The sequence below is a fragment of the Gasterosteus aculeatus genome, chromosome X, assembly GCF_964276395.1.
Source record: "Gasterosteus aculeatus chromosome X, fGasAcu3.hap1.1, whole genome shotgun sequence".
In the NCBI taxonomy this organism is placed as follows: Eukaryota; Metazoa; Chordata; class Actinopteri; order Perciformes; family Gasterosteidae; genus Gasterosteus; species Gasterosteus aculeatus.
The window spans coordinates 1,542,492-1,554,651 of record NC_135698.1 but is presented as its reverse complement, the minus strand read 5'-3'; the positions used below and the strand labels follow the sequence as shown (position 1 = coordinate 1,554,651).

The following is a 12,160-nucleotide window of genomic DNA, read 5'->3' as shown; positions in this document are numbered from 1 at the left end:
ACTAGGCCCGCTGCAGCCTGCATAGTGGACTAGGCCCGCTGCACCCTGCATAGTGGACTCGGCCCGCCGCAGCCTGCATAGTGGACTCGGCCTGCCGCAGCCTGCATAGTGGACTAAGCCTGCCGCAGTCTGCATAGTGGACTAGGCCTGCTTCAGCCTGCATGGTGGACTAGGCCTGCTGCAGCTTGCATAGTGGACTAGACCTGCTGCAGCCTGCATAGTGGACTAAGCTTGCTGCACCCTGCATAGTGGACTAGGCCTGCTGCAGCCTGCATAGTGGACTAGGCCTGCTGCAGCCTGCATAGTGGACTAGGCCTGCTGCAGCCTGCATAGTGGACTAGACCTGCTGCAGCCTGCATAGTGGACTAAGCCTGCTGCAGCCTGCATAGTGGACTAGGCCTGCTGCAGCCTGCATAGTGGACTAGACCTGCTGCAGCCTACATAGTGGACTAGGCCTGCTGCAGCCTGCATAGTGGACTAGGCCTGCTGCAGCCTGCATAGTGGACTAGGCCTGCTGCAGCCTGCATAGTGGACTAGACCTGCTGCAGCCTGCATAGTGGACTAGGCCTGTTGCAGCCTGCATAGTGGACTAGGCCTGCTGCAGCCTGCATAGTGGACTAGACCTGCTGCAGCCTGCATAGTGGACTAGACCTGCTGCAGCCTGCATAGTGGACTAGACCTGTTGCAGCCTGCATAGTGGACTAGGCCTGCTGCAGCCTGCATAGTGGACTAGGCCTGCTGCACCCTGCATAGTGGACTCGGCCCGCCGCAGCCTGCATAGTGGACTCGGCCCGCCGCAGCCTGCATAGTGGACTCGGCCCGCCGCAGCCTGCATAGTGGACTAAGCCTGCCGCAGCCTGCATAGTGGACTAGGCCTGCTGCAGCCTGCATAGTGGACTAGACCTGCTGCACCCTGCATAGTGGACTAGGCCTGCTGCACCCTGCATAGTGGACTAAGCCTGCTGCAGTCTGCATAGTGGACTAGGCCTGCTTCAGCCTGCATGGTGGACTAGGCCTGCTGCAGCTTGCATAGTGGACTAGACCTGCTGCAGCCTGCATAGTGGACTAAGCTTGCTGCACCCTGCATAGTGGACTAGGCCTGCTGCAGCCTGCATAGTGGACTAGGCCTGCTGCAGCCTGCATAGTGGACTAGGCCTGCTGCAGCCTGCATAGTGGACTAGGCCTGCTGCAGCCTGCATAGTGGACTAGGCCTGCTGCAGCCTGCATAGTGGACTAAGCCTGCTGCAGCCTGCATAGTGGACTAGGCCTGCTGCAGCCTGCATAGTGGACTAAGCCTGCTTCAGCCTGCATAGTGGACTAGGCCTGCTGCAGCCTGCATAGTGGACTAGACCTGCTGCAGCCTACATAGTGGACTAGGCCTGCTGCGGCCTGCATAGTGGACTAGGCCTGCTGCAGCCTGCATAGTGGACTAGACCTGCTGCAGCCTGCATAGTGGACTAAGCCTGCTGCAGTCTGCATAGTGGACTAAGCCTGCTGCACCCTGCATAGTGGACTAGGCCTGCTGCAATCTGCATAGTGGACTAGACCTGCTGCAGCCTGCATAGTGGACTAGGCCTGCTGCACCCTGCATAGTGGACTAGGCCTGCTGCAATCTGCATAGTGGACTAGACCTGCTGCAGCTTGCATAGTGGACTAGACCTGCTGCAGCCTGCATAGTGGACTAGACCTGCTGCAGCCTGCATAGTGGACTAGACCTGCTGCAGCTTGCATAGTGGACTAAGCCTGCTGCAGCCTGCATAGTGGACTAGGCCTGCTGCAGCTTGCATAGTGGACTAAGCCTGCTGCAGCCTGCATAGTGGACTAGGCCTGCTGCAGCCTGCATAGTGGACTAAGCCTGCTGCAGCCTGCATAGTGGACTAGACCTGCTGCAGCCTACATAGTGGACTAAGCCTGCTGCAGCCTGCATAGTGGACTAGACCTGCTGCAGCCTACATAGTGGACTAGGCCTGCTGCAGCCTGCATTGTGGACTCGGCCTGCTGCAGCCTGCATAGTGGACTCGACCTGCTGCAGCCTGCATAGTGGACTCGGCCTGCTGCAGCCTGCATAGTGGACTAGACCTGCTGCAGCCTGCATAGTGGACTAGGCCTGCTGCAACCTGCATAGTGGACTAGGCCTGCTGCAGCCTGCATAGTGGACTAAGCCTGCTGCAGCCTGCATAGTGGACTAACTATGCTGCAGCCTGCATAGTGGACTAGACCTGCTGCAGCCTGCATAGTGGACTAACTATGCTGCAGCCTGCATAGTGGACTAAGCCTGCTGCAGCCTGCATAGTGGACTAGACCTGCTGCAGCCTGCATAGTGGACTAAGCCTGCTGCAGCCTGCATAGTGGACTAACTATGCTGCAGCCTGCATAGTGGACTAAGCCTGCTGCAGCCTGCATAGTGGACTAACTATGCTGCAGCCTGCATAGTGGACTAAGCCTGCTGCAGCCTGCATAGTGGACTAAGCCTGCTGCAGCCTGCATAGTGGACTAACTATGCTGCAGCCTGCATAGTGGACTAAGCCTGCTGCAGCCTGCATAGTGGACTAAGCCTGCTGCAGTCTGCATAGTGGACTAAGCCTGCTGCAGTCTGCATAGTGGACTAGACCTGCTGCAGCCTGCATAGTGGACTAGACCTGCTGCAGCCTGCATAGTGGACTAAGCCTGCTGCAGCCTGCATAGTGGACTAACTATGCTGCAGCCTGCATAGTGGACTAAGCCTGCTGCAGCCTGCATAGTGGACTAAGCCTGCTGCAGCCTGCATAGTGGACTAAGCCTGCTGCAGCCTGCATAGTGGACTAAGCCTGCTGCAGCCTGCATAGTGGACTAAGCCTGCTGCAGCCTGCATAGTGGACTAAGCCTGCTGCATCTTGCCCAACGTCCCTCCAGCCAGCTCACATCCTTCCACCTCTTGGTTCTTTACAACAAAGACGAAGCGTTGCTGCTCTGCTCTGTGGTCCAGCACCACATGACGTAGTTACTAGAAATAGGTCCCGTTGTCTCGTCTTGGGGTGCAGGACCGGCACGACTTACTTCAATGGGAGTGAAATGTAAATTGCAAAGGTTTTGGGGGCCACCCTGAGACGTGAAGAGGGAGAGAGGGGGAGATCATGTGTGGCGGGTGGACGAAGGGCTGTCGGGGGGGGGTTCGGGGTCTCTCTGTTCAGACGCTTGCCGGCCATGTGACAAGGGGGGGCGGGCAGGGGGCCCTCCTGCACACAGGAGCCATTGTTGGTCACTAACGAGCCGGGGGCCACTTCACTCCCCCGCCCCAAACGAGCATCTTGCTCAGCGAGTTTGCGACAGTGGGGCGTCTGTCTGATGCGATGTCACTTGTGTTACTACTGATGACCCCCCCCCCCCTCTTATTTAAAGACGTCATCTGTGTTGCTTCATTTTTTTGTGCAGAGTTCTGACTCGGCACAGTGAACGGGACGGGAACACCGTTGCATCATGTGCGGCGTTGGCGACGACAGTGGCGTTTGTTTCCGAGGCCAGTTGTCGCCTGTCGGAGCCGATGCCCCTTTGTGCGTCTCACACAAACGCTGCGCTTCCTTCTCTCCCCATTTAACTTACACGACGCACCGCGAATCCATTTGCCGCTGAAGCGTTTAATCAAACTATAACTCTCGGCTCCGCACGGATCAGCGAAACCCGGTTAGATGGTCATTCATTTATTTAACCTTCTGCATCCAAAGGTCGAACCGCTTCCGCGTTTCTGTACGGACATTTATGACGAGAATGAAGGACTGGAACTGTGAGTTTGTTATTTCCCTGTTTCTATTTACGGTTGTTTAACCCCTTTTTGCTGCGATCTCGTTCTTCTGGTCTCCTTGTGTCTCCTTGTGGTCTCCTTGTGGTCTCCTTGTGTCTCATTGTGTCTCCTTGTGTCTCCTTGTGGTCTCCTTGTGGTCTCCTTGTGTCTCATTGTGTCTCCTTGTGTCTCCTTGTGGTCTCCTTGTATCTCCTTGTGTCTCCTTGTGTCTCTTTGTGGTCTCCTTGTGTCTCCTTGTGGTCTCCTTGTGTCTCCTTGTGGTCTCATTGTGTCTCCTTGTGGTCTCCTTGTGTCTCCTTGTGGTCTCCTTGTGTCTCCTTGTGGTCTCATTGTGTCTCCTTGTGGTCTCCTTGTGTCTCCTTGTGGTCTCCTTGTGTCTCATTGTGGTCTCCTTGTGTCTCATTGTGTCTCATTGTGTCTCCTTGTGGTCTCCTTGTGGTCCCCTTGTGTCTCCCTGCGGTCTCCTTGTGGTCTCCTTGTGTCTCCTTGTGGTCTCCTTGTGTCTCCTTGTGTCTCCTTGTGGTCTCCTTGTGTCTCCTTGTGTCTCATTGTGTCTCCTTGTGTCTCCTTGTGTCTCATTGTGTCTCCTTGTGGTCTCCTTGTGGTCTCCTTGTGTCTCCTTGTGTCTCCTTGTGGTCTCCTTGTGTCTCATTGTGTCTCATTGTGGTCTCCTTGTGTCTCATTGTGTCTCATTGTGTCTCCTTGTGGTCCCCTTGTGTCTCCCTGCGGTCTCCTTGTGTCTCCTTGTGGTCTCCTTGTGTCTCATTGTGTCTCCTTGTGGTCTCCTTGTGTCTCCTTGTGGTCTCCTTGTGGTCTCCTTGTGTCTCCTTGTGGTCTCCTTGTGTCTCATTGTGTCTCCTTGTGTCTCCTTGTGGTCTCCTTGTGTCTCCTTGTGTCTCCTTGTGGTCTCCTTGTGTCTCCTTGTGTCTCATTGTGTCTCCTTGTGGTCTCATTGTGTCTCCTTGTGGTCTCATTGTGGTCTCATTGTGTCTCCTTGTGTCTCCTTGTGTCTCATTGTGTCTCCTTGTGGTCTCCTTGTGTCTCCTTGTGGTCTCCTTGTGTCTCCTTGTGGTCTCCTTGTGTCTCATTGTGTCTCATTGTGGTCTCCTTGTGTCTCATTGTGTCTCCTTGTGGTCTCCTTGTGGTCCCCTTGTGTCTCCTTGTGGTCTCCTTGTGTCTCATTGTGTCTCCTTGTGGTCTCCTTGTGGTCTCCTTGTGGTCTCCTTGTGTCTCCTTGTGGTCTCCTTGTGTCTCATTGTGTCTCCTTGTGGTCTCCTTGTGTCTCCTTGTGGTCTCCTTGTGTCTCCTTGTGGTCTCCTTGTGTCTCCTTGTGGTCTCCTTGTGTCTCCTTGTGGTCTCATTGTGTCTCCTTGTGTCTCCTCGTGTTATCTTTCTCGTCGTCGTTCATCCTTCATCCGCGTCTCATCCTGGTTGCTGGCGAGGACGTCACAGCGTGGGTTTTGTTGTGTAGTGTCCGGCCTCTCGTGTCCCCGGGTTGACTTCCTGCTTCCTGCCCTGGTGTGTTTTCCTCATCACGTTCCACATCCCCCCCCCTGCTGTTGTCTCTGGCGTTTTCCCTCCGACCTTCACTGGCGTGCAGAGACTTGTCCTGGCCGTGTGCTTGTTGCTCCCAAACGATGCGCTTTGTTTCCTTTTAGGTCGCACTTGTGCGTTTTGATGAGACGACTCCGCCACCTTAACTAGCCGGTGCACGGACGCCGATCGCGGGGAGATTGATTTGTTGTGCTGAGACACGTTTAACGGCCGCTGGCGGCCTGACGCAAGTCGTCACTGGTGCAACGCGGCGCCTTAAGACACGATCGGTTTGCGTTTGCGGCTCATGCAGCATTCGTACGTCTGTGCAAACGACCTCCAGATTCGAGAAGGTCTCGTTGTCACCTGAAGCAGGTGCTCTGGTACTTGGCGGACGTACCCGGGGGGGGGTACTGCTGCAGATGTAACAGCACGGGACGCGTCACCCACTGAACGCGCTGCTGCTGCAGGTACGTCAGAGGATACGGCCAACGTGTCTCGCTGGCGTCCGATTGGTTGAATCATGTGTGACGTCTCACCTGCTGCACAGAGACGCAGAGGAAGAGGAGCTGCGAAGACGAGGAGATGAACACACGCAGTGCGTTTATTAAAACAGTACATATCGTGTGGCTCAGCTGACCCGGACGGACCACCAGTTGGTTCTTTGTGTTTGTGTGTTTGCGTCGGGTTGATTATATTGTTGCACACTCACGCAAATATTTCCAGTTGCCAAATATTACACAAGAACGTTCTTACAATTAGTGGGTTAAGAAGCTTAATGAGATTACGTTTCTTGCAGCCAATACTTCTTGCATCAAGTGTCACCAGCGGTTTGTTGTTCGCAAGTCTAGACATTCAAGTCCAAGGTTGAGTCGGGTCCCGGGTCTGGTCCCGGGTCAGGACCGGCAGGTCCTGGTTCTCCTCCCAGTTTACGTCCCAAATCAGTATTTACAAAGTGATGTCCGCAGTGATTGGTGGTAAAGTCAATCGAGTAACCTCCAGTCACCAGATGCGTGACTGCAGCGTGTTTTCCTGTGTCTCACGAGATCGGCCTCTGCGCGCCGGGACGTCGCTCGGCTAAGAACCGTGTCCACTTTAAACGACGCCCGCCCCGTTTGACTTCCTCCGGGAGACGCGTGCAGAGCGACCCACATGTAAGAACGACCTTTGACCTTCACCCGCTGGACGGAGAACACAGACAAAACGGAGAAAGCGCAAGTGAGCTACAATTACCCCAGAGAAGCATTTCCTAAAGCGCACGAGAAGACTTTGAAGGCCTCGCCGAGTCTACGTGCGGCGTGCGGCTTTTTTTTTTTTTTTTTTCTCTCTCTCTCTCTCTCTTCTTTTCAAACGTGGCATTCAAATAGCGTATTTCCTGTGCAGCGGCGACAGCAGCGAGCCCTTTTACCATATAGGGATGCAGCCGAGAGGAGGCCCCGGCAGGCGAAGGGAAGAGAAAAGAAGAACCGGCGAGTCCCGGCACGCACGCCGCGATCAAGACAGGGCTCCGTTTTATTGAGACCTGTGAGCAACACGCAAAACCCCGTGTGCGCCGTCCGGTTCACTGACAAATGGAGAAATGAAAGCAGCAAAGAGAAGCAGCCAGATGGAGACTAAACGGGTCTGAGCTTCACCTTTTTACAACTGTACACTCAATATATATATAAAGTTTCCGGGCATTTGGAACTTGCGTCCTTTGCGTCTCAGCTTTCAGAGAGTTTCAGACTCTGAAGGAACAAGTAGCCAAAACATAAGCCACAGTCTACAGGTCTAATGATCAACATGGTTGCCATGCCCACAGTAGGTAGTGCTCTCTTTATGTGGGCCGACAGGCTACAAGGTCAAATGTCACCCAGATGTCAACTTTGGGAACTTGTGCAGTAGACGCACGCCGGACGACTCGGAAAACCATCGTCTGGCTGTTTTGTCTTCTCGTTCATCTATCGGTATCCTGTTTGCGCGTCACCTTCACCTTCCACCGTCTCACCAACGTCAGCGCATCCACTGTCCTACAGGACCTCATTGCAATGCAACACACCCACGGGGGGGGGGGGTGGGGGGGGGCCCTCACGCGGCGCACCGCATGCCCTTAAAAGGCGCTTTTCAAGTGTCTGCCGTGCGGGTCTCCGGCTGCTCCTGTGCAGACTCTGCTGGTGGAAGATGGACTGCACTTCCTGCTCGCGGCGCCCCGTCGATCGGCAGGCGTCTGCGTGGGCGTGATGGATGATGGGTGGGCGATCGGATTGGGGGACAGTGGCGTTGTCGGTGTCTACTTTGTATCGCCTGTGCAAAACGTTAAAATAAAAAGTGTAAACCACACTTCAGTTCAAATGAATGGCTTCATTTAGTCTCATTTTTCTGGCACTTTACTTGTAAAATCCGGTTGTTCCTGCTGGAGGGGTCGAAGGGCCACAGCCCTCATTGATTTAAAAGCTTAATATACGAACATGTATAAAGGCTTTATATATATCTGTCTCGTCCCGCTCTCCAGCGCCCCCTGCTGGAGCCCCGCGGCATCGCCGCGCACCTACACTGCGCATGCGTCGCTCGAAGGCCTCGCTCGGCTCACACACAATTTAGCGGTTTTTGCAGACTGGAGAGCTTGAGCTGCCGTGCTTCTACGGCTCGGCGTCCCCGTCCGGGTGCGCTTCTTTTCGGGGGGAACGAGCTCCTTCTACGCCCGGAGGGTCGCGGGGGAAACGTGAGGTAAGGACGGCGCTTTTGCTACCTAGCCTAGCTTAGCCGAAGCTAACAAACCGCGGCGGACAACGGCGGCCGGGCCGGCAGCTAGCTGAGAGCTGCTAGCATTACCCGAGAGCCTCTGCGCGGCTCCGCGCGTCACGTGACGCGCGTCAGCGGATCGCCGAGGAGAAGGAAGCGCGGTGAGCAGCGGCTGTTTCATCACGTAAATCCACGCTTCGCGGCGTTTGACGTCTTATTTCGGCCCTGGGAGACGACACGAGGGACGACGCGCACGTACGACATTTTCGGACGGAGTTTAGTTGCTTTGTTCGTCAGTAATTTTGAGTAAAGTCAGTAATTTTGAGATCGATCCTCATTGCTATTGTGTGTAAGACGGTCAAGGCGCATGTGCCCCAAAAGTAACGTGGAAAAACAGTAAAATCGTGTGTGCTACAATGCATACAAATATTTATTAAAATCCCAAAACAAATGATTGACATCATTGCAAAAGGCGTAGGCAGCTGGATGGAGTTACTGGCTCTGGGGGGGGGGTTGGTGTTAAACAACGGGCCTTGGTCCTCACTGTGGTCGCGTTCGCAGGGCATCATGGGAAACGCGGAGAGCGTGGTGGTGAAGAAGCGTCTGGCCCGCTTCCGCCCCGGCGAGCTGCCGGCGGTGGAGGGCGTCTTCGACAGGCTGCTGGGCGCCTCGGCGGCGGGGGAAACCGCTCTGACTCTGGAGATGCTGCAGGTGAGACCGCGCCGGGCGGGGGGGGGGGGGCGCGAAGGGGGCACGGCGTGACCCGTATGTCTATAATCAAGCGCTCCTTTTGCCCGTCCCCCCGCCCCCAAGTCCTCCATGGGCAGCGTGGCGCCGGACTCCATGGTGAGGAGGCTCTACCGCTGCATGTGCCGCATCGACCCGGCAGCTGCAGGCGAAGCCGCCGCCGCGGCCGCGGCGTCCTCCGCGGTGAGCCGGGAGCAGCTGGTCATCTTCTTGGCCGACGTCCTGCGAGGCACCGCCGAAGAGCGGGCTCCCCTCGTCGTGGCCATGTCCCAGCGCGGGGACGAGGCCGGGACGTCTGTGCCGCGCGAGCGGCTGGCGGAGGTGAGCGGGCGGCGCCGTGCGGCACGTCCCCCCCCCTCGTCCCGGCGCCCTCCGTCCTCACTCAAGCCCTTTCTCCTGCAGTTCCTCCAGGACCTGATTTCGGCTGTAGTCCAGACCCTGGTCCACAGGGGGCACCTGCAGGCCTGGCAGCCAGAGAAGATGGGTGACCAGTCGCGGGGCGTCGAACTCCTGGCGGAGCAGATTTGTTCTGAACTCGGACCCTCGGGTACACGGAGGTCGTTTCCCCCACCCCCCCCCCCCCTCTACGCGCCACCTCCCCCGTAAACGTCTCCGTTCTTCTCCTCAGATCAGGCAGGTCATGACGTTTCCTCTGTGGAGGACTGGATCTTCAGGATGTCCCAGGTGTCGTCGTACCTGGAGATGCTGGTGGCCGAGGGCTTGGACGTGTCCCTGGGCGGCCGGCCGGCCCCCCGCCTGCTGCCCCCCTGCAAAGAGACGCCCTGGAGAGACCTGACGCGCGTGCTGCTGGACGTTCCCACCCTGATGTTTCTGGCCGCACAGGTCAACGAGCTCATCGATCATTTGCTTTAAAACAGCTTAGCTGTTTGTTTTTTAATCATCTAGCAACTTAAAATCCCCCCTTTGACCTTTTGCCCTTTTGAACGACACACTCGCACAACTCCTGTGCCCCTTGCAGCTGCCGGACGGCTGCAGCGCCCCCTGGAGGCTGGTGTTCTCCACGCAGCTGCACGGGGAGAGCTTCGCCCGCATGGCGAGCGGCCTGACGAAAGGGGGCGGCCCCACGCTGCTGCTCGTCAGAGACGCCGGGGGCCACGTGTTCGGGGCCTTCGCCTCCCGCGGCTGGGAGGTCAAGCCCCAGTTCCAGGGTGAGCGCGTGAGAACCACGCCGCTGTTCGACTGCCGTAGAGCGCGGCGCGGGGCTGGACACGGGGAACGCGGCCATCCTCACGACATCTTCACTCCGTGACCATAATCTCTGTGCCCGCAGGCGACTCGAGGTGCTTCCTGTTCACCGTCTCCCCCCGACTGCGAGTGTACACGGCGACCGGCTACAACGAGCACTACATGTACCTCAACCACGGGCAGCAGACCATGCCCAACGGCCTGGTGGGGCTCCTCCTCCTCCTCCTCCTCCTCGTGCTTTCTGATATTCAGTCTCCTGCTGACAAACTGGTCACGTCTGTGTTCTCGTCCCCCCCCCCCTCAGGGAATGGGCGGTCAGCACGGGTACTTCGGCCTGTGGCTGGACAGCGACTTCGGCCGCGGCCACAGCCGCGCGCGGCCCAAGTGCACCACCTACGGCAGCCCCCGGCTCTCCGGCGAGGAGGACTTCTCCGTGGACTCGGTGGAGGTGTGGGCGGTGGGCAGACCCCCCGCGCCGGAGGAGGTCAGAGCCACTTCATTTAATGGACGAAAATGCAGCCGGACGGCGTGCATTTCCACTGGGACCGGTGAACAAAGCAGCGGGGAGACTCGCTCACATTCGCTCCTTCCGTGTGTTTCAGGACGAGGACGGCGGCTGCAGGAAGAGCGTCCTGGATGCGGATCTAGAGGTCCAGGCCATGATGGAGATGACGGGGAAGACCCTGCACAGTCAGGGCCTCAGGGAGCCAGAGGAGGACCAGTGAGGGGCCTCAGGGAGCCGGAGGAGGACCAGTGAGGGGCCTCAGGGAGGAGGAGGAGGACCAGGGAGGGGCCTCAGGGAGCCGGAGGAGGAGGAGGAGGAGGACCAGGGAGGAGGAGGAGGAGGACCAGGGAGGAGGAGGAGGAGGAGGCCCAGGGAGGAGGAGGAGGAGGAGGAGGCCCAGGGAGGAGGAGGAGGAGGAGGAGGCCCAGGGAGGGGCCTCAGGGAGGAGGAGGAGGAGGAGGAGGACCAGGGAGGGGCCTCGGGGTCATATGTCACATGCAGCATACGACCCCGAGGTTTCTCCTTCCCTGCCTTCCGCGCAGCACCTACCTCGCCGGGTTCTTTTAATTATTCTAGAATGAAAACGATGAAGAATGATGGTGGGAAAAGTCTTTATTTCCCTTCTTTTTGTTCAGCTGCACTATTTCAGGCTGGTGGATTTTGTTGTTGTTTTCCCACAAGAGACTCGTGTTCTCGATGGCACTGAAAGCATTCGGGTTCTTCTCCCAGGCAGGCTTTAATTTACATATCATTATAATTTATAATTATATTACATTATAATTACATCACGTGTCGTTTATCTGACGCTTTTATCCAAAGCGACTCACAATAAGAACATTTCAACCATAAGGAAACAAACTCGGAAGAACAAGAAACAAGAAAGTGCATTTTTCTCAAATAAGCCAGTTTACAACTCGCTGTAGATAAGAACCATTATGAGTCCAATGTAATGATGATTTGTTTTACCCTTCGTGTCATAATTCACCCGTTCACACACTGAGGAGGCTCCTCTTGTTGTGCCGTTGATGATGATGAACACAAACGCACTACGTTTGAGCTGCTAAATACCTCTTTATTGTGACGCAAACAACGAGAACTAAAGCGTCTGTTGCCTGCGTGAGTATTCAGCCGCCCCGAGCGGATAGAACTCCACCAGCTTACGTGTCGAGATGGAAATGTTCCTCCGTTCTTCTGGGCCAAAAGCTGAAGCTCAGTCAGTTTGGAACAGCAGAGTCTTCCCACCGAGGGCTCAAAAGTAACTGCACACGACACTAAAGTCGCCGATCGGCTGTGAGAAGTCACTGCTAATAAAACCGCGTCTGAAGGCATCTTCTAGTCCATTCTGATCTCTGAAGGTGTGAGAGGAACCAAGGTGTCTCAGGCGTGTCCCCCCCCCCCCCCCCCCCCCCCCCTCAGCTCCTCCGAGCATCCAGGCGAACCCGCTGTAGTAAATCCTCAGCACACACGGTAGAAACAACCAAGTGGATACGAGGCAGCGGAACGTCGAGGAGCAACGGTTTCGGAGGACGGGCGGATCTCCAGGAGCTGTGAAGACAAATCTACCTCCAGCTTTCTGTCTGTAGCCTCTGCTCTGCTGTGTGTCCAACCACGTCGCATTAAATGGGAGGACGGACGGCCATCGTGTTGTTTCTTTCTTGTTTGGAGCAAAT

At 56.4% G+C, this 12,160-nt stretch overlaps 1 protein-coding gene across 6 annotated transcripts; it reads left to right on the top strand.

Moving 5' to 3' along the window:
- Positions 1-7,680: 7,680 nt before the first annotated feature.
- LOC120808623 (MTOR-associated protein MEAK7) lies at positions 7,681-12,129 on the top strand. 6 transcript variants are annotated; one of them, XM_040161647.2, is made up of 9 exons: positions 7,681-8,193; positions 8,594-8,743; positions 8,846-9,100; positions 9,182-9,326; positions 9,408-9,622; positions 9,759-9,948; positions 10,071-10,189; positions 10,290-10,469; positions 10,588-12,129. In XM_040161647.2, exons 2-9 carry the CDS (start codon positions 8,600-8,602, stop codon positions 10,708-10,710), a joined length of 1,371 nt encoding a protein of 456 aa, XP_040017581.2. In that variant the 5' UTR covers positions 7,681-8,193; positions 8,594-8,599; the 3' UTR covers positions 10,711-12,129. The 6 variants fall into 6 exon arrangements, with proteins under 6 accessions (XP_040017581.2, XP_040017580.2, XP_040017579.2 ...); XM_040161646.2 differs by having other exon boundaries at positions 7,827-8,216; XM_040161645.2 differs by having other exon boundaries at positions 7,830-8,017.
- Positions 12,130-12,160: the final 31 nt, after the last annotated feature.